Source organism: Ambystoma mexicanum, chromosome 14 (assembly GCF_040938575.1).
Source record: "Ambystoma mexicanum isolate Mex_15411 chromosome 14, UKY_AmexF1_1, whole genome shotgun sequence".
Taxonomy (NCBI): domain Eukaryota; kingdom Metazoa; phylum Chordata; class Amphibia; order Caudata; family Ambystomatidae; genus Ambystoma; species Ambystoma mexicanum.
This window is the reverse complement of record NC_090940.1, coordinates 134,133,395-134,159,863: the sequence shown is the minus strand read 5'-3', so window position 1 is coordinate 134,159,863 and position 26,469 is coordinate 134,133,395. Positions and strand designations below refer to the sequence as shown.

Genomic DNA, 26,469 nt, shown 5'->3' with positions numbered 1-26,469 from the left:
TTGTCGTTTGATTGTTCTACACAATGTTTCATTTGTGGTTAGCCGTTGAAATGTACCTGTGCTGTCGACATCAGGTGTGTGTTATGTTTTCACAATTGTAATCCTCACTAATGCAAGTACTATGTTTCAGGCAGTTGGAGCGTCGACCCCTGCACGTGATGCAGAGCCTGACATTCAAGTATACGAATCGGCGCAACAGCTTTCGGAAGTGCGCACTACATTTGCAACATCCATAGATATTCTTCAGCAGCACGAGGTATGGATAATGACAGCTCCATCATGCGTGATCATATAACGTGATTCCATTTGCAATACTTTCTTCCCTAATAACGCAAGTGCTGTGTTTCAGGGAGACGACGAAGCTTCCACTACAATCACAACATCCAATTTAGATGATGCAGATGTAAATAATTCGTTGAAAAGTCGATGAAATGTGATCATATTTGGATTTTCCTTGATTCTTTTGGACAATGCATCATTTGTGGTTATCTCTTTATATGTACCTGTGCAGTCGACCCCAAGTGTGTGTTGTGTTTCCAATATTGAAAAGCATACTAATGCAAGTACTGTGTTTCAGGGAGATGCGGATGCCTCCTCTCCAATACAACCATTCATGGCAGTCCATGCAGAGCCAGAGGTATGGATACTGACAGTTCCATCGAAATAGATCATCACTGGTCGAATACTTGTCGGTTGATTGTTGCACACAATGTTTAAATCGTGTTTGGCTATTGAGATGTACCTGTGTGTTCGTCCTCATGTGTGTTTTATGCTAACAATATTTTGATACATAGTAATGAAAGTACTATGTTTCATGGCAGTCCATGCAGAGCCAGAGGTATGGATACTGACAGTTCCATCGAAATAGATCATCACTGGTCGAATACTTGTCGGTTGATTGTTGCACACAATGTTTAAATCGTGTTTGGCTATTGAGATGTACCTGTGTGTTCGTCCTCATGTGTGTTTTATGCTAACAATATTTTGATACATAGTAATGAAAGTACTATGTTTCAGGGAGACGATGGAGCCTCATTCCGTGCTATCTATGCGGATACAGAAAGTATAGTCGTTGCAGCGCAAGAGGAAGGGAGGACATGCGGAAACGAATCGGAGCTACAGCGTGCAGATGTTGAAGGTCGAGTCAAAAAAGTTGCAAAGAAAAAAAACAAAAAAGGTTACAAACAGTTCATAACTTTAAAAAAATGTTTTTTTTAAGTACTGCTTTGCCGCTCAGAAGGTCTGTTGAAGGACTGTTTCCCTGTGGACATTGGATTGACATTGCTGCTGGAGTCTCCATTCAAGTCTCCAATCAAATTGCTGCAGCCTGAGCTGTGAGCCTGAGGTGTGAGCCAGTCTACTGCAGCTACCCACATCGTTGTGCTAATCCAGCAGGAAGTGCCTATTTCTACTGAGACACACCGCGGAGCGGTGAGCGGAGCTGTGAGCTTGAGGTGTGAGCCAGTCTACTGCAGCTACCCACATCGTTGTGCTAATCCAGCAGGAAGTGCCTATTTCTACTGAGACACACCGCGGAGCGGTGAGCGGAGCTGTGAGCCTGAGGTGGAGAGAAAGACCTGAAATACGCGCAACCTGATGAAAAAAGTGAGTGCCTTGCAACATCTCCCCCCTCCAATCCAGTCTCATCTAAAGAGGGGAGACGGACGGGAGTGAGTAACGCTACTACTGCCAATAGTGACCCAGAAGGGACAAGGGGGATAGCGCTCCAAGAAAAAAGACCGGACAAATCAGAAAAAAGAGAAACAGCAAGCAACAGCAAAGCCAGTGAGGAGGGGGAAATAAGTCGTGTAGTGGAAGGAATAAGGGTGACTAAACTACCCTTAGTTTCATTAAAGGAAAACACCATCCCTAATGGGATAGCCATTCGACCCCAGCTCCACGCCTTGGAGCAGGACACCGAAAAAACGGCGCAAGGCCTGGGGGAAAACCAGGCTAAGATTGCAAAGCTCTCAAAGGAAGCCAGTGACTGTGCGAGAACACCCGATCATGACAAAGACACGGATTCGGATAATGATGTCTCTGAGACTGAAAACTCCTCTGAGGGCGAGCCGGACGACTCCAATAAAGAAACAGATGGGGAACAGCTAAAAATGGGCTTTTGCCCTAAAAGAAAAACACGAGGCAAAGTAAACACCATAGTAAAAGCTGGACCTCAAGGAGCAAAAACAACAGCGAAAATACGAGCGCAAAAAAGTAGCACTCTGGGGGATCAAAAAGCGAGAAAAATAAACAAAAAAGGGATGCCAAATCCGTTACTTTCACGCCCACTTAAAGCCTTTTTCACACTACAACAGAAAAGAAAACAAAACGCCGATACCGAAGTATCGGACGCAGAGATGTTGGAAATAGCAAACCTAACCCAGCCGGTACAAAAACAGAGAAAAACCGAACCGCTTGTAGCGGCAACAGATAAACAAGTCTGGCCAAATGGATGTGTGCAGGATAATATCATGGCCATCTCAAATCTAAATAGTGGTATCAAAAAAACCAAAAAGTCAGAAACCACTGTAAATAGCCGAGTGGGCGAAAAGGACCCCCAAAGAGGCAGGACCGAGATGCCTCAGACCATATCCACGCCTAAAGGGGTTCATCAATTTATAGAGGAGATCTTAGTGTCCGATAATGATCAGGAAGAAGAGCCCTCTGAGGGGGAGAGTCTCGACTGGGAAGCAAACCGAACGAATCAGATACCGCAAGACAAAGAAGAACGTTTGGTTTCGACAAAACGCCATTTTGCCCGGAGATTTGACGCTGTGTCTCCGACTTTATTGACGAATTCCGGATTTCAAAGAAAACCCCTTAATAACGACAGAAATGTAAGACCAAGAGGGGAACGCCAGGTTCTCAACTCTTCAACACCTGCAAGAAGAGGTGACAAAAGTCAACAGTCACCAAAAAAGAGACGTCTCAGCGAAATCGCTGTGGCTCTACAAAATGAATCGCCAAATAAAAAACCGGAAATGATTGCCATTATGTCGGCTATGACAATCGTCCTGGCTCCTTTTTGCAAGCTGTACGAAACAATCAAAGACAACGTACAAGACAACTCAGCAATTCTTTCCAACCTTATGGCTAAATTAGCCAAGATAGAGTCGAATTTACCAGAAAATGCAGACCTCACGCTCAATCAGAAACTTTCGTATGAAAAGAAACTGGAAGCTTTGGAAAAAAAGATTGAGAACTTGAAAAATGCGACGGGGACCCAAGGTGAGAGAACGATAGACAGATCCCAAATGTGGCCAAATCAGAAAACAACGTGGGAAACCAACTTTGAAGCATTAGAAAAAAAGATCGAAAGGTTGGAAACCTTGAATAAAGGTTTCTCAACCATCCCTACGATCTCCAACGAAGGTGCAGATGAGTCACTGACCCATGCGAATGGAAAAAAGAAAACTGTGCTGATCCTGGCTCAAGACAAACCAGATGGTAGGCTACAGACTAAAACACAAAAGATACATCCCGTAAAAACAGATCTGAGTAAGAAAATAATAAATGAACAAAAGAAAACCATATCAGCGGATAAAGAAGTCAGTATGAGGCAGAGGCCTAGCGAACCGCTGGCTAGCAAAAAACGACATGAGACAAGCACTAAATCAGAGGCGTTGGGCCTGACGCGATCACCACGATCAACAGAGGATTTCCTACAATGCACTGACTTAATGAATATCTCTACTTACTCAGACAATGAGTCAGTTAAACTAAAGGATGACAACAAAGAAGTAGGGACGAAAAACTACAGAGATTTTGCAGAAACACACACAGCAAAGGGTAAATATGACAACGAGAGATCTAGCCAGATGGAAAAAATTGTACAAAGACTGTCTGAGGGACAGGGAGCTGTTTTTCAACCAATCCTGGAAAGTGAAAAAATCCTAACGGAGGGGGAGAAATCAAGAAAAAGCCCTCATAAACAGCGATCAAAGTATGAGGGGGAAGATGGTCAAAAAAGTCCACGTAAGCATCGAATGGAAAGAAGAGATGTGGGTAACAGAAAGGTACCCAAAGAAGCGATACGAATTTTCAAGTTGGAACAAATGGAACTGGAGAGAAACTTCCATATTTTGAACAGACCAACAATCCTCCAGATAACAAAAAAAATGAAAACCTTAAAAAAACTTAGAACAGAGGATCTGGTGCTTGTCGAACCCTATCATAGGGAAAAGAAGGCGAAAGCATTTATACACCTGAAATCAGCTGCCATCGAACATATCGATGAGGAAGTCTATGAGGAATTCCAGCAACGAGGCCTGTCTTTGATGGAATATAAGAGAAGTACGGAGGACCAAGAACCCGAAGAGGAAAGGCCTGAGCAATATAATCGACAAACGCACTACAGATCGAAAACGGAGGATCTATACCGGCAAACCCGAGGGTATAATACTCGAGAAAGTAGGGAGCTGCACAGACGACCTATCTATCAAGGCCGGGGTACAAGACGGCCCTCAGGTAGGAGGGGGAGAGAATATACAAACCAAAGTCACGGCCAATACACCAAGGTACACTCTGACTGGATAGAACACACTGCAAGAAGCAACAAAAATGATCAGAGATCGATTAAATACTCCTCCAGATCGGACTGTCTATCGCCCGAAGTGTTCACAAATAGTTCCGACAAGTTACGGAAAAATACGGAGGATGAAAGAAAACCGAAAGGCCCATGGAAGTGGCTCATGTCAAATTGGTCGAAAAAGAACGACGAATAGCAACGACCTGGGTTAGCTCGTCGCAATGACCTTAACAAAACCTGCAACGATAAATGCAACGAGCAACCCGAAATGGCAGCCTTGAAATTGGGCTCATGGAACACAAGAGGCCATATGCACCTCACGTCACCGGGAGATGTCGATCTGGGCGCATACGATATTCTGTGCCTCCAAGAAACCTGGCTCGTCCACCAACCAGTTCTGGACGGGTTCTCCGTGAAGATCTCTCCTGCAGTTAAAGGCCTCTTAGGTAGACCGTCATCGGGTTTACTTACAGCTATAAAAACAGGGACAGGACTGAGTGAACCTAAAAACTGGAAACAGTCCTACGAAATGCTTGTCATCCTGACATCCATAGCCCAGGGAAAGATCAAAAGGAAAAAAGGACATCAAAAGACGATAGCTATTATAAACTGCTATTGGAACCCACAGCGAATGTCTACCAAAATATTCTGCAACAACATCGCCGAAACAATTGACCAGCTATATGCAGAATTTGATAAAATCGAGCTCATCATATGCGGCGACATGAATGCCAAATGCACCGAGGTCTTGGAGTCTACTCCGAGGGTACATTGGGGAGACAGGGATTCTGCTACCGAAAGAGGTATAGCCTTGAATGAAGTTATGAGCAAAAGAAACGTCCAAAATGTAGCGAGATTATTCCCCCATCAAATCAACTTTCCAACATGGGAACGTAATGAATCAAAAGCAACCTTGGACCACATCTTTATCTCTAATGGCCTCATCCAGGAGCTGTCAGGTTTCGAGGTCAAAAAAACCATCCATAGTGATCACAACCTTCTGTGCTGTTCATGGAGTATTACCACCAGGATATCCAAAACCTACAATTGGACGACAGAGGTAAACCAGCAACAGACTCGCCTGCGGTTAACCGAACGAGACATTGAGAAAATCAGAAATACCTGGGAGGCGAGAGTAAAAGATCATGCTTGGACTAACAAGAGAGAAAGACCAAATTACCTACCGTTATTGCTGGCTTTCCAGGTCAAAGGAACAAGGAAAGCGAAGGATATGCCCCAGAACAATAACACGTATGATAAGACGGTGGTAGAAAAAAGAAAAATTGTACGTCGTCTGCGAAGAAAAGCTAAGAAATCCAACGATGAGCTTGATTGGGAAAATTGGCGCAAGGAAAATTTAAGCTACAGAAATTGGCATAAACATCACAAAGCCACCCTGTACCAAAACGATGCCGAGGCGATGATGCAAAAACTTCACACAAAAAAATCCAGTGACTTTTGGGGTCTAATAAAAGAGATGAACAGGCCGCTGTCCACCGCAATGGGAAATGCTGTAGCGGAAGAAAATTGGATCCAATATTTTACGGCTGAATTCGACTGCCCCACCAGTGATAGCCAAAGGACAAAGCAAAACCAAGTGATAACGTGGGTTGATCTGTCTAATACTACGGACATCGAAACAGCCATACGGAACCTGAAAACATCTAGAGCACCGGGCCCTGATGGACTCTCCAACATAGACCTGAAAATGTGCCCGAAAAAATGGGCGGAAATGATTAGTGATATCTATTCGGAATGTGGTAGAACCAACATGGTGCCGGAATCATGGCAGAAAGCAGTCATCGTCCCGATTTATAAAAAGGGACCGAGACAAGAACCGGCGAGTTATAGACCAATCGCCCTTTTGGACATTCTAGGTAAAATCTACGCGACCCTGCTTCTCGTCCATTTTCAAGCTTGGGAAAAAGTCAGCCAGGCCAAGGATCAGCTTCAAACTGGCTTCCAGAAAAATGGGTGTACATCAATCAACCTACTCATACTTAACATCATGAAAGCCAAAGTCAAAGAGGGGGCGCCTAAAATATATTTGGCATTCGTGGACCTCTCAAAGGCGTTTGATAAGATCGACAGAAAAAGCCTGTGGACGAAGCTTCAAGACTGGAACTGCCCGGCAAAAATATTGGAGCCAATAAAAGCGCTACATTCGAACACCAAAATAAGAGTTAAACTCAACAATCAGGGCAAGCTATCTGAGGAGATAAATGTTAAACGAGGAGTAAAGCAGGGCTGTCCTTTGGCTCCGGCACTGTTCTCAGCTTTCTTAGGCGACTATCAAATCTCCGAAGAAAAAATTAGATCTTTTCCCCCCAAAATCAGGAAAACCAAGATCCCACGGTTACTCTACGCAGATGACATCATTGTGATCGACCAGACGAAGGTGGGCCTGCAAAAAAAACTCCGTAATTTGGAGGCCTACATCATGGAAAATAAGCTGGAACTTAACAAATCGAAGACAAAGGTCATGGTGCTCGAGAAAGTCCCCTGAAAAAAGACGAAAAATCTAAAGATCTTCCTGGACCAGTCAAAAATTGAAATCGTAACCAACTTTAAATATCTGGGGATTCAATTAGACAGTTCATGTGCGGAAAAGAGCCTTATTGACCAACTCTGGGAAAAAGTGAAAAGATTGACCACGCAAACCAGAGCAGTAGACCGCAAATATGGCAAATTCTCCCTGATCCCGGCTATAACTTTCTATAACACTAAGGCTGTTCCGGCTCTGACTTATGGTACGGAGTGTGTACTATATCTCCAGCGCAACATCTGGAGCAAAATTGAAGGCCACCTTTGGAAAACGGTTTTAGGCCTACCCAAATCCACCGCCATGCCAGCCATAAGGAGAGATTTGGGACTCATATCATAAGCATCGACAGTGGACCAAAGCGCATTGCGCCTCTACAGACGTATCATCATGTCCGACACCCTACCCATCTATAATACCATACGGGAAGAAATTGTTTTAGGCAAATGTAAGGCCTTGAATAAATGGGTGGAAGCGAGAAAGAACGATCTGAGAAAAATTGAATGCACCGAGAAAGAGCTAATAGAAAACCCCGAAAGAATTAAAAAAAAGACGGAAAACATGGACTGGATTGTGACAACAGAAAAGGCGGTGGAAAACAAACTCCTGAAACATCTTCCACCCACTTTCAACAAAGGGAAAAAACCGCTCCAATACTGTGTAAAGTTTCCAAATAAGAAGCTGAGAATGTCTGTCATGAGAGCCAGATTCAACCTCCTCCCCACGAGAGAGATCATAATTTTGAGAAGAAATGGAACCGAAAGCCGCTGCCGTTTATGTAACAGCGAGTCCGCTACTGAGACTTTAAAACATCTCGTGGTCGAGTGTCCCAACACAATGGAAAATAGAAGGCTTTACCTTCCTTGCCTGGACGAAAATATGTGGATTTTCCATTTAGATGAACTATGGAATAGACTGATATCGGGTGAGAAGACAAGATGGACCCTGGCTCTGGCCAAACTCATCGACCTAGCATTTGAACAAATTAACAGTCTTCGGACTGAAAGTACGTTGGTGACGGTCCGTGATCCTGCAGAATGAGGCCTTTTAGCTGCCCGGTCTAGGTTTTGGACTTGGACTGTGGCATGGTTTGTCACCGTCTAGGGGGGTTTTTGTGAGAAGCTACCATTTGTGGGCCCGCTTTCTGTTATGATACGTAACATAGAGAAGGTTTTTGACAAAACTCAGTTTTTACCGAGTAAAGCTCAAATAAAAAAAAAATTAAAAAAAAAAAAAAAATGTTTGTGCTGGGGACTATTTTATGTTTTTTCCAGTCAATTCTACTACACTCCATCTTGTGTTTAAACTGAACATCCCTTTTCCAATCTCTCCTCCAGTTACCCGTGGATGTCAGAACTATACACACAGACAGTGAAATGAATGAGAGATGTGGCTTGCCAGACCGTGTACACTATGGAGGAACTATTAATTGAGGCGAGGCGTGTTCAGGCTCGAGATGCTCATGTCCAATGGCCAGAACATGAATTAACTGTTTTTGGAGACTACAGCAAAGTTGCATTGGACCATAGCTACAGTGCGACCGCACCACCACAAGAAGATGTTATTGAATGTATTGAAGATAGCTCTGAAGTAGTTGCAGATCAATTTACACAATCTACACCCACCAAAAATTTGCCACCAAAAAACCTGTCGACATTGTTGTGTTCTCCCATCAATGTTGAAGTAATAGATGTTGAAATGACAGAGAATGAACCAGCCGCAGCATCCATAGACGCATCAGAACTTGATATCAGCAATATTACTTTCCAATGTGTTGAAATCTCCACAACGTCAAAGGCCGAAACAACGTTGATGCAGGATGACAGTCTAATGAATGAGAGCAAATACATTGTATTCGACAGTTGTTTGATGGAAATTATATGTATTCGACAGTTGTTTGATGGAAATTATAAGTATGCTGAAATGTGTGCATTCCATTAGAGGGAAAGTATGTGGGAAGCCATTGATTAATGTGACTTGTCAAATAAAAGGCAGTAACGTCAAAATAAATGCCGCCTGTAGATTAAATCATAGGTTCTCATGGTCTGCACAACCAATGCTGGGGAATCTGCCAGCAGGCAATCTACTGTGTGCAGCTGCATCACTTTTTAGTGGCTCCAGTTTTAGAAAGTTAGAGGCTTTCTTTCAGTTTGTGGGACTCCATTTCATTTCTAAAGCGCTGTACTACATATACCAACGTGATTATCTGTTTCCAGCCATTAGTGATGCTTGGGAAATTGAACAATTGTCTCTAGCAAGTACATTCGAAGGCAAACGATTCAGGCTAGCCGACGATGGACAGTGCGACAGCCCTGGATTTTCTGCCAAGTACTGCACCTACCACTTTCAGGACATGGATAGTAAGAAAATTGTGAGTTTGGTGGTCGTGCAGGTATCACAATGTACATCCTCAGTGGCCATGGAGAAACTAGGTTTTATAAAATCAGTGGAATATCTACAATCGAGGGGAATGCACATCGACCTCATAGCCACGGATAGACATGTTTCAATTGCCAAGACAATGAGAGAGCAGTTCCGACATATTAAACATCAATTTGACGTATGGCATCTTGATAAATCAATCAATAAGAAAATCTCGGCTGCAGGGAAAAAAAAAGGTTTTGAAAGTATTTTGCAGTGGTCACATTCTATCACCAACCATCTTTGGTGGAGCTCAAAAACTTGTGAGGGGTCAGTGGAAATACTACTTGAAAAATGGCGGTCACTGATGCACCACTGTACCAACGTTCACCGCTGGACAGCAAATGAACATTTCCACCAATGTGAACATGGCCCTTTGTCCCCAGAGGAGGCACGGAAGAAGAAGTGGTTGATTCCATCTTCACCGACACACAAAGCCATTGAGAAGATTGTTTTCGACAAAACTCTATCAAGAGATTTGAGAGGACTGACAGAATTCTGTCACACAGGAGATTTGGAGGTGTTCCACAATATGTGCCTAAAGTACAGGCCAAAGCGCTTGCATTTTAGCTTTCGGGGCATGAAACATCGCACTCTACTAGCGGTCTTGGCCCATAACAGCAATGTCGGACGTGAACAATCTAGGACTAGGGGTAAAGTAAGGATGCCTCGCTACACTAAGGTGTTTTCAAAACGAGGTAAGCAATGGGTGATCAAACCAGTCTATGATGAAATGCAGTTCGACTTTGTGAAAGGCCTTATTGTTGCTGTGTTAGAGAAGCACAGATATGGAATTTTGGACGTTTCTGTGCAGAGCAGTGATCCATTGCCACCGAACATTGCGACTGTGCCATGCCCACCCGAAGCACAGCTGATTGTGAAGTACAAATCCCGGTTTAAATAATTACAATACGATTGTCTTTTTGTAAATAAATGTTATTGTACAGTGTACCTGTAAACCTAACCCCTACCTTCACCATCATGGGTGGCGAACAAGCTGGGTGTCATTTTTGAATTCTCTCTATTCACCTCACATATGTGTATGTATATATTTTTCTCATGTCTCATCTCATGTAAATGCTGCGCACTGTTAATGGAGGGGAGGCTTGCGTATTGCAAATAATAAAACAAACAAACAAATAATAAATCTCACTTTTAACTCAACTCCTGTGGTACTTTATACTTTCCCTGACCTTCCGCCAAAAATTAAATGTCTCAATTTGGGCTGCAAAGCTCGCAAACAACAGGGACAAAATTGGGGCACTTAGAACGCGCCAGCCAAGCGGGCCGTGGCATTTGGGAGAGAAGCCAGTTCGCATTTGCACATTGAGGCGCACTACATAGACGGATTCTAAACTTCAAGTTCTCACAGATGCCTATACTACGTGATGTTGCAAATAAAGAATGCGAAGGACAGTGCCCAGATGAGGCCCACAAGTCGCACTGGAAGTATAAGGGTCTATTGTTTTTTGACCTTGAGACAGGGACCATGCCGAAAGAACTACATTTGAAGGGAGTGCGCAATAACGCAAGAGACGATAAGGCAGAAAATTCAGAAACTAGACCGAGTTTCATTTTAGGTCAGTATACGAAAAATCGTTGTCAAGAGCACGGTTCGTTTTACAGACTGCATTACGAAGAGAGACAATGGAAATTTCAAATATAAGTAAATCTTTACACGCTTTTATACCGGAATGAAGATTTAATGAATGGATGCATGAATAAATGAATGAATGAAGAGCTAGGAAAAGCAAGTAAAACTGTTCGTAGTGGGCACATGGGCATGCAGGTCCACTGGTCTCACCGATCTCGGTCCTTGGCCCAGCCACTTTTCCCTGCACTGCCTACCTGCACTACGGCACTGTCTCTATCCTTCAGCCCCTTCTCCAGGCATTTACCTTGCACTTGCCACCAGCTGGCCCTATTATTTAATTTGTATTCAACTAACCATGTACAGCCCTTCCCCATGTGCGATCAGAAAGACACCTGGCCTAGTAGGATCGTTGTCTGTCTGCCCTTGTTCCCCACCTGCCTCGTCGCGCCTAGAAACACGAGTATAGGCGCGTTACAAATGCCATATCATATATCATATCATTCCTCACGCATGTAGACTAACTGTCGTTTATCATTGTGTGTTGGCCTCGATTTATCTCGTTACTTTTCGCATTGATTTTAGAGACGAACATACTCCATTGAACTATCCTTGCAAGCAAATAGTTTCTGATCGGCCGTAATAAATAAAATGAGTAATATTAATGAAGTTCGGCTAGCGAGACTAATTATCATTTTTTTGTTTTCATAACATGTATTTGATCCCATTCTGCCACTGCCATCTGTTTGAGACACCGGCGGATGGATTCTTCAGCAGACACCTGCAGCTTCGTGTCAACAACTGGAGCACGATCACCATATTATGGGACGATCGCCAAGGGCCCACATGCCCTTACGCTGTACTAGTGGCTAGAAGCAACATAACAACCTTTAGGCTGGACTAGTGCCTAGTTGATGGAACAGCCTTGCGGTTCACCGTGCTTCCAAAGTGATTCTTTTTACGAAAATGAACACCCTGTGTACCATAAAGGAACAGCGCGTGACTCAAGATGAAACGGAACAGTTATTGCGGATACAGATAAAAGAAAATAAATGGCTTCCGGAGTTCATATGGCAATTGCTGAATATTCTCTAAACATTTAATGTAAAATAAATGTACTTTACCAAATGTACCGTGTTGCTGTTTCATTTTAAAGTACAGTTTCATATTCCGAATTGTGGCGCGCTGTGTTGTGAGTTGATCTGTGTTGGTTTCCGGGTTCTGTGTGGAGTCGCGCAGAAGACGACTGGGCGCGTTTGCCTACGCAGCACAGTAACGTCACGGGGAGAGGCGGGGAATATGAATGTTTTGATAATGTCAGGCTCAGGGGCGGGGGAATTGATTTAGTGCCGCAAAAGCAGGTCAGCCAGGGCGGTCGGGGAAAAGATGGGATTATCAGAAAATGGCGGCTCCCTGGTGCTTGTTTTCGCATGCGTTTAATGGACGAAAACTCGGGTAAGGTCCATAGGAAAGTTTTCTAAAATCGAGCCACTTAGGCTTAAAAAAACATGGCCGACCCGAAGGGACAATAAAAATTTTTACTAGACCATGCCTTTAACCTACTCTTGCTTAACATTCTAAAGTTGAAAGCTTGCAGATCAGGGCAAAATATCTATTTAGCCTTTATTGACCTGGATCAAGCTTTCGACTCCATTGGCAGGGAAAAGCTCCGGGAAAACCTTGCTAACTGCCGTTGCCCACAAGATCTTCTGGAAGCAATAAAACACCTCTACTCTTCAACCTCTATTCAAATCAGGATGTCGGGTGCAGGGATACTAACAAAATCAATGAACACTGCAAGAGGACTTAAACAGGGCTGCCCTTTGGCAGCCACATTATTTAACCTGTACCTATCTGATTTGGAGAAGAGTCAAGAAAAAGTCACTGCTTTTCCTCCTAAAATGTATAGCCACTCGATCTCGTGGGGTTTGTCTATGCCGACGACCTGGTTTTGATTGACTAGTGTGCAGGTGAATACAAAAAAAAAACTAAGATCTTGATCTTACCTAAACCAGGAACAAGGGAAAAGGTCAAATTTAGCTGGGTGATAAACTCTGAGAAAATTGGCATGATGTTATGACCTACTTGGGAGTTTTGTTCAATTGTAGTTTGTTGAAAAACCTTGGGTGGACACCCTGAGACTCAAATGTATGAGATTGGCTGCACAAACAATGACAATAGACAGTAAGTTCAGTAAATTCATGGTCAAACCTCTCATTGCTGTTTAAGGTTGAAGGTTGCGCCAATCTTGACATATGGTGCAGAATGTGCCCCCCTTCTCCCGGAGGCAACTTGGGACCGACTAGAGGGTCTAATTTTGGGGGAAGGTGTTGGGGCTTCCACAATCTTTACCAATTTCCTTTGTCCGATTCGAACTTGGTTTGCAATTGCTCCGATCAATAACATGCTGGCGTTCCTTGAGTATGTATTCCAAGGGTGTGACTGAGGAAAGGGTAACCCCGTTTGAAATCCTAGATAAAGGAGCTTTTGTGGGCACTGACTACATAGTGGATGGTTGGAAAGCCTGTTGTAGAGATCTGCTTGGTGAACTAGATTTAACAGAGGAGGACCTGTTTTCCAATCTAGAGAAAGTGAAGCTTCAGCTCAAGAGACTGGATTGGATTAACATGCCCCATCAGAGAACTTTGTACACCCTGGCTTTAAATTTGGAGCATGAAGGGAGACCTCTGAATAGCCTCCCTAAATATTTATCGAAATTCCCAAGCAAACATTATAGGAGATTCTTCATGAGATTAAGAATGAACATTCTCCCTACCAGGGAGGTGCTTAGTAATAGGCGCCACCTCCCCCTAACTGACTCATTCTGCAGATATTGTAAGGATCAAGTGAAAGTAGAGTCATCTAAACATCTAATGACAAAGAGCCAAATGCTGGAGGGTGAAAGGCGGCTTTATATGAGTAAGTTAACTAAGGGCTGTCACATCTCAAGAGTGGTGGGATATGTTTATTCTGGGGAAAATACTTCAATGATCTTGGCTGCATTGAAGTTTCTTGAACTATCGTTCAAACCAACTACGGATGAATGAGGTGGGCCCGCTGGGTGTTGGATCAGGAAGAAATTAATCCATGAGTTCCATCAAAAACTTTAGCCCCAATGGTATGTGAATTGGCCCGGTTGGGCCTTACATTCAGTAGCCAAATTGGGCTTTTGGACTCATAGATGGTGTTGTTTTGCATGTGTGCTTTTCATGTCTCTTCTCTTTTCTTCTTTTTTTATGTGGTTATTTTAAAAGGAGGGATTGGCATCAGTAATGGATTTGATGAAGATTTTTAAAGTGTCTTTTTTGTAAGGTTTGAAATAAACCAATAAAAAAAAATAACACCATGTCTATACTTTAAAATGTACCTCACTTAACATCTGTATTGATTCAACCTTGAGAAAGACCCTAATGGGACATAACACGTGTCGGATGACCTACTTAAATCACTGATTGAATCCTGCATATGAAAAACTTGAAAAATGTCTTCTACTTTATTATCAGCGCAAGTATTACGGGGTCCAACCCTTTCATGCTAATACAAGAGGTCTGGGTGACACCTCTCCATTCCGTGAACCTGCTGCTAATCCAAATATCAAAGCCTAACCTATCAAAACCTAAAACAAACCATATAGCTAAAGATTCAGTGCTGCACATCTTGATTCAGCCTCTAGTGCCCACTTTCGCACAGTTTAAAAGGTCACATTGCCAGGGTCTGACAGGCCAACAGAAACCCTATTCCTGCACCTGCCACTGGCTAAGGCCTCACCTGAAGGGTGGCTTCTGCAGAGCAGGATCATCCACGGTCACTTTAATGTCCCAGCCTGGGAAGCTGGCTTTGAGGTGGTCCATGTTCAGGAATGTGTCATTGAAATCCAGGCTGCTGATCTGATTGGGCATCTTTGAGTAATGTGCACTGCCAGGGTCACCGTAGCCCAGGATAATGTCGTGCAGCCAGTCGGGTACCACACATTCCGTGTTCATCAGATTACGGATGGTCTCAAGCACAGCCTTTAGAAAAGGAAAAACAAATAACGGTAGCCTTTTTACAAATATTTTATATTTCTATTGCTGCATTTTACTAATAATTGAATTGCAGTTTGTGTATTAGCAATGCATTTTATTATGAATCTTAAACAATGTTATAACACCAGCTATCCAGAGGGATGTCACTCTGAATAAACTGTGCATAGAACATGCCAACAGTAATACCACAACATTCACTAGTAGGCACAGAAGGCAGATAACAGAAGTAGGTAAAAAAACGTAAGGTTGTCAGGTTAAACTAGGCGGCGCCACTGGCCCCATATAAATCTTGAGTAATTCTTTTATTTGAGAGCTGTTCAACTAAGGGAAAGCTCATAACCAGAGGCCTTACTGTAAAACATGAAAACAAAATCCTTTGCTACGAGTACATCTCACCAATATAACATATAGACAGATTCACAATATGTGGTGTCCAACCTTTTGTATTAGCACATATAATGTACAATATTCTGGTGCGTTAGTAAGAGGTGATTACATATACAAATAATTAGCTGTTTGACAAAATGTGCCAACTCTATGGCCATAAATTTCACCCGCTGGTCTTTATAAAGGCAAATCAGATTAGTCATATCTCAGTATATGACTAATTTGCATAGTTTGAGAATAGTTAACAAAGTTTTAATGATCGAAACTGCTCACAATAACTGATCGGATAGCAGCCCGGTACTTGGTTTACAGTCATAAGTGACTGGTCCTCTTTTAAATTTAGAATTCTTCAGTGAGAATCACAGTATCAATCTCCTACTTAGTGACCTTAGAGGTCTGAAAAGATGTCCATAATTCAGATAATGGCATGCCCGACTTTACTCTCATCCACACGAGTGTAGTTCCAAACCGGCTCCTTATTAGTTGCAAAGAGTTCTTGGTATCAGGGGTTCAAGTACCCAACCTCACGAATCGTGCTGATAAAGCCCAGTGGGTGAAACCTATGGCCATAGAGTTGGGACATTTTGACAAACAGCTAATTATTTATATATGTAATCAACTCTTACTCTCAGACTAGAATTGCCATGTCTCACAACAGAAAGAAAATTTGGCATTTGCAATTGTTTACTGCATTTTACATTTAAAGGTATGAAAGAAGTAAACTCCAAAAATGTCCATAGTTACTGCTTGCCAGCACTTGATAATAGCAAGATGGTTGCTCGTTTCCCCTCATCCTGTATTGAAGTGTACATGTATCAGACTGCAAAGTCAGATCACCTTAAAATATTGCCTCTGAGTTTCGCAACTGTACATTCACAACTTGAGAAGACAACAAACAATATGTGAAATGGTCATCTGCAGAATGCGACATGTACGCTTTTCCATAAACTGTTATATCACCATGTGCTTCACTCTAATTATGGTAAGTGACAAACGTGGCAAGTGGTTTGTTGGCTTTACAAATGTTTGTGGCATTTTGAATTTTAATAGTCAGCAGTTATGTTATACTACTTCACTTGTGAAATAAAACGTTTTTGTAAAAGAATATGACATATTAAGGTGTTCCTAGCATACATGGTGCTATATGGGGCATTGTGGAACATTAGGGGCATTGTACAATCTTTGTCCTCCAAGCCTCCACACAAATTGGCAGCTTACTCGTGGACATCTATCACCCCAGCTTCACCAAGAACTCTCATAAAGGACCCTCTTCTACCACTGCTTGTTTTCTTCATGTGGCTCTACCTCCGAAACTCTCTTTCCCACTGACACTTATCACGGCCCCCATTTCCATGGGTGTCCAGAGAGCCGGTTTGATTCCATATCTATGCATTGCTCTTGTCCTGTTTGGCAGCCACCAGCAAGATGTTGTTGAAATCTATGATGAACACGGGGTGTAGGGGTGATGGCATCAAGTGTAATGGCCTGGTGCTGGATGTCAGTGAAGGTGTCAGCGAAAAGGTTTAAATGGTGGATGTCAAGGCACTGGATCTCAGTGGGCAGATAGAGAGGCCCGGTGTGGCATGGCGCACAGCCGTGGTTTGGGGCGATGCTTCACACTCAAGACAGCGACTGTTGATGACATGAGGGGCTCCTGGGAAGAAGTTCAGAAGCATCACAGGAAACAAGCAGCACAGCAATCCCGTCACCGGATGTTTGTGTACAACAGCCAATGCCCGCCTCCTGCCTGTTAGCGGCTCCATGATTGGAGAGAGGTTTAACAGCCTTAGGATTCTCTTCTCACTGGTAATATCTGTTGGGACAGTTTTTCTGAAGTCCAACTTGGGGCTTCATAAAACCCTACACTGAGGCAGTACAAAAGCTCCACTCTTAGTGTAAGGCGGTACCACCTGAGAATGTGCCAGCAGCCAGTTTATTTTAGGAGGGAGAGAGGGTTGAAGCTTTGTATAAAGAAATTGTAGCACACATATGGTCGTAAGAAACACTGAAACACTATGTATTGTAAAAAATAAAGGGTTTATTTAAACACAAGTAAAGCCATATAATTGTTGGGTAAATAAGTACTATAACATGTAAACACAATCATAAAAACCAGCTCAATGCCTATGGTATGCAAACCAAGGTATAATATTATTTAGAGGAGCAGGAACCAAGTCAAGGTGAGTCAAACCTAAGGTTACACATTCAGGATATTAATATACTATTTTTGGGTAATAATACCAGGTTAAATATACTTTTAGAATACAATCAGTATTTCAAAGTTAGTTGACCCGATCAGTCATTCAGTGACACTCAGTTATGAAATCACATAATAAACCAACCCTGTTACAAGTATAGTCCTTGCAACATTACTTTTTAGAACTCTGTTCAGAGCTAGTAAATCAACTCTTGTACTTTCTGGAGGGGTCTTAAGCTACTCAAGGATAAGTATGAACACTGAATAACTATTTTAGAATGCACTTAGCAAAGCAGGGAAAGCAAAACCCAATTACACTTTAAGACACAAGGTATTTCAAGGTAAGTAATTGACCTGTTGGTATATTACTATCAGCTATCTAGTAGCTAATTATTTTTTTTTTATTTAGTGCATTTGGCTATACAAACACATTAACACATAACATATAAAACCCTTAATACCTCAATAAACTTCTTATTTGACAAATGTTAAAATAAAAGTAAAATAGTAAGAAATTCTACAAAACCAGACTTAAAATTAATTATTGATAAAAACAGAATTCCTTAGAAATCATAAGCTTAGTCCTAAACACCTGTACAATATATAGCAGTCCCCACGTTAAAAGGAGCACATGAATTCATAAAACCAGTTTTGATTGAATTAGAACGAATGCCTTTTTCCATATATGGAAAGCAGTTGCTATAGTCGGGCTGGATTCTGCACCATACAGGCCACTCCAGAATTGATCAGACACAATAGAATCCATACAGGGCACAATCGATACATAGCTCTTCAAATAAGCACTGTACAATGCCGGGCATGCCGTTAAACTGTGACTAATTGTTTCAACCTCAGTTTTGCAGAGGCGACATTTACGGTTTTCATATGCAATCCCAGACCAACTACCGAAAAGCTTCAGAGTAGGAAGGATATTGAACCGCATACCGGTAGCAAATCTTCTTAATTGCATGCTTGAAACTCTCGTAAGGTAGTTTCATAGCAAAATAGGATGAAAATCTTGGTAGCTGTATTCTTCGTAATGATTCTTGTGATGTAATGCACCTAAGCTATTATTCAAATCCCATGTCCTGGATTTCTTCTTTAGGATGACAGATGTGTTGGGAAGGGGAAGCAACTGTGGGATCGTACTCCCAGGTTTGACCAATTGTGCGTGGATTTTTCCAGAGTTGCATTGTCTTGCAATAAGTCCAAACAATAAATCAGAATTCAATAAAGGAGAAGCCAAAGACCATACCAAATTGCAACGTAACAATATTCATGAGGATTTCAAGGAGGGTAGCCCTAGTTCCAATCTCAGTGCTTCTACTGGGTCAGATGAGGGAACTCCTAAAATGGAACAAAGGGTTTACCCTCTAGTCTATCAATATGTCTTATTTTTTGTTACAGGAGCACAAGACCGTACAGAATGAGGGTAAAATACATGTTTTAGGTCTATTTGATCCAAAAAAATTGACCTTTTCCGATTTGACCGAATTTCTCTCTTTTTTTTTAAACAGTGTTTTTATTGATTTTCAGTCAATACCCGTAACAACACAATACATAAGTAACCATCAAGGTGTGACAAAGATAAATGTATACCCGGCGGGTCCTTCGCTTTCCATTTCTGCGCAAGGACCAAAAGTGCAGAGAGTGAAAGAATCAAATATGCCTTCTTAGTAGTTTTTGCCTATTCCTTCCACCCCGATGTGAGCAAGCCCAAGATCCCTTCGCTCGGCCTTCTTTGGGTATTTGTTCAAAAAATTGTGTGAAGATCTTGGTCCGTTTCCAGTAGGTTTGTAGTTTGCGGCACCCCCACCAGATGTGGAGCCAGTCCCCAACCCCTCCACAGTCCCGCCAGCACATCCCTGTTGAGTTGGGGAAAATCTTTTTCAGTTTGGATGGGGTGTAGTGCCACTGCGTCACTGGTTTGTACCAAAACTCCCTAATCTGTATATCGTGGGTGAGTTTTGGAATATTGTGCCAGAGTCCCTCCCAGTCTTCCTCCGTGATGATTTCTCCAAGTGTCTCCTCCCATGCCCTCATGTATTTAGTGGATGTGTTGAATGTGGTGCATTTCGCGTCAAGGCTTATCTTATAGATGTTGGATATAAAGTGTTTGTCCCCTGGGTCAGTTAGACATTTCTCGAATGCGGTTAGGGATCTAGTTGCCCCCGCCCTTATCTTGGGGTCCATTAGCCAGTGGCGCAGTTGGAGGTATTGCATTCTGTCTGTTTCTGCTTAGCCCAGTTCCTCCTTGCACTGTGGGAATGTTTTTATGTCTGGGCCTTGGAACATATCCCCGATTTTGGAACAGCCTGCATCCTTCCATTTCCTAAATGCGCCTTCAGGAATCCCTGGTGTGAATTGGGGATTACCCCAGATCGGTGTAGACAGAGAAGGGAAGGTGGTGAATTGTTTTACCTGTGCCAGCCAGTCCCATTGTTGCTCCACTAAGGTGGTAATATCCAATTTGTGCATATTGGGTGGTCAGTTTTCTTTGTGTAGCCATAAGACTTTCCCCAGTGGAGCACCCACTACTGCCTGATCCATCTATCGCCATATTTCCCAGGAGTCCCTGAGAGCCAATCTTTAATTACCCTAATTTGAGCGACTTTGTAGTATGTTCGAAGGTCCGGCATGTCCATCCCTCCATTCTTAGTCGCCTGCTGGAGTGTTTTCATTGCTACCCTGGGAGGCTCCTTCTGCCATATGTATGCGCTGATGAGTTTATAAATGGTGTGGAAAGACGATTCTGGCACCGCGATCAGGATGGCTTGGAAGAGGTATAACAATTTAGGAAGGACCGTCATTTTGATAATGTTGATTTTGCCTACCCAAGAGGTTGACAGGGGCCCCCAATTGTGGAATTGTTTTGTAAATTGTGCAATCTGCGGGTGGTAGTTGGCATTGTAATGGTCCCTGATGGATGGCGTTAGGTGGATCCCAAATACATTTAGACTTGTGTGTACCCATCTAAATTGGGAGGTTTGTTGGGCCTGCCTTAGTTGATCCAAGTTCAGAATCTCTGATTTGGCCAGATTTACCTTCAACCTCGCCACTTTCCCGAATTTGTGAATGTCTTTGATCGCTGCCAGCAACGTTGTCTCCGGCGTACCCAGGGTGAGAAGCATGTCGTTGGCGTACGTCGACACTTTGTACTCTGCCCTGCCGAATGGTATGCCCCCGATGTCGTTATTCAGGCGAATGGTGGCTAAGAATGGTTCTAGATAAGAGGGCAACAGGGGGCACCCCTGTTTGGTGTGTTTGGTGTCCTGACCCACGTTTGAGCTATCATGCTGCAACATTTGGTGCTGTGGGCTTAGAAAATCCAAGATGGCCAAAAAGCCCACATGTGTGCCAGAATCCAGGAGAACCACGCAGTTTGTGCGCACACCAAAATGGTTGCCTAACTTGCCACCCACCAGTGCGAGCAGGATGGGCCGGGGTGCCGGAGTGAAATGTGTGCCAAAGGAAAAAACGCACTTTAAAATTACCTTTGGTTTCTCTGAACGCCAGCTTAAAATGCCTATTTTCAAACATTGCAACACATCCAAAAATCTCACTGAACACCAGCGGACATCTGGCAGAATGAAGTATGTGTGCATACTAAATCTGGGAAGTTGAAGAGCCCCAAAACAATGTTCATAACAAGACTGGCTGAGCTCTGCAGGTCTGCAGCAGCCTAACTGAAACTGGATTAAAAACTACCAAAAATCGAAAATGTTTAAATTAACTAAGTGACCTACTTTTGAGTGTCACATAGTTTGTAACTGTTAAAATGTCATAGTTTTGAACTTAGAATCAGCATTCTAGCTGCATATGTAAAAATTGTCTTGACTTAAACTGGGGAACAAAAAGTGACATTTTACCTGAAACCTGTCTTAAGGAAACTGGAATTCTGCCAGACAGCTACCCCCGACAGGAGTGGGGGCTTGCCCAACAAATGCATTCCCAGGCCTGGCTGCATTCTGTTGCTCCTGCCAAAAGGAGGTCACACACTCTCTGATTGAATTACCAGGGGATTGCAAGAAACTAAAGAAAGGGCCCAGGCAGATGGTTTATTAGGGTGGTCGTAAATGGCTTCCTTTTGAACAAAGCCCTGCCTTGACTCAGGCAGATGGTTTATTGGGGGGACCGTAAAACAGCTTCCTATTGGCAGAAGCTGGGAGGGGCAGGGTCTCTGAGCTTGGCAGAAATTGGATAAACTGGTTTCTATACCATGTGACCTGAAAAGACACATCCCTGTTGGCCAGAATATGATTCTAAGAAAGATGTATAACTCACAGTGCGGACTTGTCAAAATTATTTAAATGATACCATAATTCTTGTGATTTTTCGGTGCACGTTTTAAGACGCGTTGGGAATTTGTGTGATGTTCTGGGGCAAAACCCCGCTATTTATTGACACCACAGACTCTGTGTTTAAGCTAGAGACATGGGAATTTACTGGAGTATGTATGGACAGGCCGTGTATATGTGTATAATTTTTAATGAAAAACCAATGTTGCAAAACCAGTTAAAAAACGCAAATTGTTGCCAGTTCTGAATACGAGCTCTTACAAACATCAGAGTTTGAACAGAGTATACCTCATGTGATCCGTGATGGGTGCATGTAATTTCAAACCACTGTGTATCTATGAAATATGTCTTTAGGTCAAATATAGATTTGTGTGTAATTTGACAGGGGATTGTCCTTTCTGCAAGCCATTAAATGACATCATTCTGACACACAATCCTGTTCTCCAGTGAGAACGCAAAGAATTCTCCAACCTATCAGAACTCTGAAGGGGTTGGGCCTAGAAAGCTAGCCTCTCCACCCACTTTCAAAACACATAAAAAGAGACTGCTGGGACAGGTAGAGACATTCAATTCCATTTGCTGCAGAGCATGCTGACCGACGACTTCACATCCAGAGATCCTACACTTAGACTTCCAAGCTAAACAGAGACTACAGAACTTTGAACCAAGAAGGCCCACTGCAAGCAAAAGTAGTTGTCAGCAGGCCCAAAAATCATTTGCAGACTATCAACAGCCGGGCGAGCTGTTTGAATTCCCTGCCTAGAACATTGCTGTGTCCGGAGAAAGCGGGACTAGGATCCGTGCAAACCGGTGCTAGTCCAGACCAGCAGAACCCAAGATCCAGGAGCAGTGCCGGTGACCCAGAAAGCAGAGCTGTACTCGGAACCGGAGACGAGATCGCTGTGAAGTGCTGTGCGCAGTGACCGGATCCGTGACAAAGTCGCCTTCCTGTCCAAAATCTCTTGTGAGTACTCAGCAAAACTCAGAACCTATCCCTTAGTTTAATATAATATAATTCACTCTATTTAACCTAAGTAGAACTGTCACCTGTCATTTTCTAGCTGCTAGCTGTAACCTGTCGCTTTGAACTTTTAAAATTTCAAATCCGAAAAACTACCTTTATTTAATCGTCGTATCTCTGGAACCGTTTGGGCTAGGAACTTGGTTTAACTTTCCTCTCAAAGCTTAGAATCCCAGCTTTTCAACAAGCTTAGAACCGACTTGATACTCCTTATACTGTTGCCGTAATCGTGATTCACGCATTCGCGAATTTTGCCGCGATTCGCGATTTGGTTAAAAATCCAGCCACGTGTGAAAACAGCAGCTTCCTTGTTTTCCTTTGCCAAAAATTTGTTTAACCTGCTAGTTACTCCTAGATCCTTGCTAAAGTGAGCCTGAACTCATCCCAAGTATATTTCACTCACCCTGAACCTCCTAAGGGAATTAAAACCATTTTCAGCATATTCCTCACTTCATTGCCAGCACATATAAAAGCATTTTGGGGCCTGTGTTTCAAACTTCTGTAGTCTAAGCTTGCTGGGGTGAACTGAATTACATTTGATTGCATTTCTAAGAACTGTGTGATCTCCTCTTCATTTCCTTACATTGCATAAGGGGGGGAGTGGATTGCCAGAGAAAAGTGATTACATTGTTTTGTTGAAATCATATTGCGTATTTTCTGTATTGCATTTTCATTCAACATTGCATCCACCTGAAACTAGATAAAGCATTCTCTACCACCTTATTCTTCTGTTCCTATTCCCAGGCGTGCTACCTCATCCTTTATACTACTCCTGGGTAATCAAATCAGTTTATTAGTAGAACATTACCCATTGTTGTTAACTGCTCATGTTCTGAAGTGTGATATTAATTATTAATTTATTATAAAGTGTGATATATATATATTGTTTACATTCTCAAATAAACCGTTTAAACTTGCAGAACAGAACTACTTCTTGGCTCAGTGGGGTCAGGGGGGTTCCAAGAGAGGGGTGTTATATAGGGGTAGTCATCCAGAACTCATGAACTGGACAAAGATATATCAATAAGGGTTTCCATTCAGTATCCCAGACTAGGCATTGACTTAGCTGTAGTGCTGGATTGAATCCTCTTACAGGTGCCTCTTGAAAGTTTTATTTGAGGCGATAGATCCCCATTTACCAGAATGCAGGCCGACGGTTTACAGAAGTTTGCACTGACCATGGCCAAGAACTTCGGCCCTAGGCCCTGTTTTTGCATTGTGTTGAATAGAAAAGACCACTCCACCCTGTCAAATGCTTTTTCAGCACCTAAAGAGAGGAGGACCGCAGGGGTTCCTCTCTTCTGTGTTTTTTTATTTTGGATGTGGCAAACCCACCTGATATTGTAGTGCATTTGTCTCTGTCTTATAAATCCGGATTGGTCGGGGTGGATTAAATGTGCTAGTAGGCCCTCCAGTATACTTGCCAGAACTCTTGTGAAGAGTTTAGCATCAATGTTGATTAGTAGCGATTGGCCTATACAAGCCGCATTGCGTGGGGTCTTTGTCTGGCTTGGGGAATAAGAGGATTTTTGCTTCCTCCATAGTGGGGGTAATTTTCCCTGAAGCTGCAAGGGTGTTGAACAGCGTCACAAGCTTGGGCGCTAGGATATGTTGGTAGGTTTTGTAAAACCCCTGGGTGTACCCATCCGGTCCGGGAGCTCTTGCCGAAGGTAGGTGTTTAATCGCTCTGAGGACTTCTTCTTGGGAGATATCCGCCACTAGGGCCATTGTGTCTGCACTTGATATTTGGGGGAGGGTAATCGATCGAAGGTAGTCCATCTGGTCTTCCTCACTAGAGTTATCTGACCTATATAGGTCATCTTTTCGTAAAAGATGGCAAATAGGGCCGCAATATCGGTGGTGGCATGCACTTTCTCGCCTTGTGGGGTGGTTATCCTTGGAATCGTATGGGCCGCGGTGTTCTGCTTAAGCTGTCTAGCCAGCAGCCGATCCGCCTTGTTGGCTTGTATGTAATATTGGTGTTTTAGTGCGAGTAGGCCCTGTTCCGCCTTTTTAGTTTGGAGCATAATCAGTTGACCCCTAACATGCTGGAGTTCTGTATGTAAGAGACATCCTCTCCATAATGGCCTGTAGGTCTTTTTCTAAATGGGTCTCCACGGCGTGCTTCTGGTTCTGCCAGCGACCCCTCAGTCACCTCGAGGGCCAGGCCCGTGGGCAAGTTCCCTCCTTCCCCGGACGGCAGACTGCTATTCCGTCCCGCTCTTGACCACCTCACCGGCACCCCGCTCACCTTCGCCTGTTGGGGTGCAGGTTCTCGTGCAGCCGGATCCGCGTCCCTTCGCCGGCGCTGGTCCCGGAATGTAGGAGTGGATCTAGTGCTTGCAGCCAAGCCGTCTCCCGATCCACATGGATGGTGGTGGGGAACGGCTGCACTGGTTCTTCGCTTCCCAACTGCTTCAGCGCGGTCCCGAGCTCGGCTGGGGTGACGGTGGCCGTTCTGCCGCCACCTTATAGAATCCGTGGGGGAGAATGGGGGGACAACAGCTAGTCACTTTGCTGCTGGGTGCCCCCTTGTGGGCCGGAGCTCCTCTGCGGCTCTTCAAGATATGGCACCCGGTTCCTGCCTACCCTAGGCTGTTTTCAATACGGCGGATCTCCCTTGTTGCGGATGCCCCCTGGGATTTTGCTACGAGGAACCCCTGCGCACCTCACTGGGCGTATAGAGGGGGCGCCTTCTCTGTCCAGCCATGCTGCTAATGCCACTGGCTGCTGGGGGGTGACGGATAGACGGGGCGCACCGCTGCACGTCCACCTCATTGCGCCACCATCTTGGGGTGAAAAACCTGACAAATTTCTTTTGTTTGTTTTTTTGTTAAAAAATGAGGGGGGAGACTGCCCGCACACCCCGCCCCCACCTTAACCTATTCCTTTACCCCACCCCACATCTATGTTTAATTAAAATTGACTGACATTCTCAAAGAATTCGAAAAAAAACGAATTTGGTCAGTTTGGAAAAGGTCAATTGGGCCACGATCAAGTATGCTAATAAACTTATACTCCTCTTATAAATATTAACAAGACCCTCAACGTTGTTACCTTCCTTATTTCCAATACCTCCCATCCACCCCACGCCCTCTGGCTGTTCACTCTCAAGTTTCCCTCCCCGCAGCCCTGTTGGCGCTTTGAAACACAATTTATTTGATGTATAAGCGCCTTACAAATGCACAATAAATTAAATAAATTATACTTTCAAGCCAGAATCTTTTTCTTGTCCAGTCCTTCCATAGTCAATTGCAGGAGTTATCTAAGATGCAGAAGAAGGACCCTAGTGGTCTAGGTGTCATAGGGTTCAGTTGCAGGAAAGTCAAAGTTCCATAGGAGATCTGCTTAAACAAGTATTTATTCACTTTCAGAGTTAGTTAAAGTGTTCAGGGACTTCACAGAAGGCTCCCTATATGTGTTCCAACATTAGACCTGTGCAAGTGGTATGGGCAAACT

The 26,469-nt window shown here is 43.4% G+C and overlaps 1 protein-coding gene across 1 annotated transcript in view; it reads right to left on the bottom strand.

Moving 5' to 3' along the window:
* The window catches only part of AQR (aquarius intron-binding spliceosomal factor), an 877,350-nt gene that overhangs the window by 456,410 nt on the left and 394,471 nt on the right, over positions 1-26,469 (bottom strand). Inside the window, exon 20 of the mRNA XM_069638728.1 lies at positions 14,851-15,092. Within this exon, the coding sequence (XP_069494829.1) occupies positions 14,851-15,092 (242 nt within the window). The remainder of the gene's footprint in view (positions 1-14,850; positions 15,093-26,469) is intronic.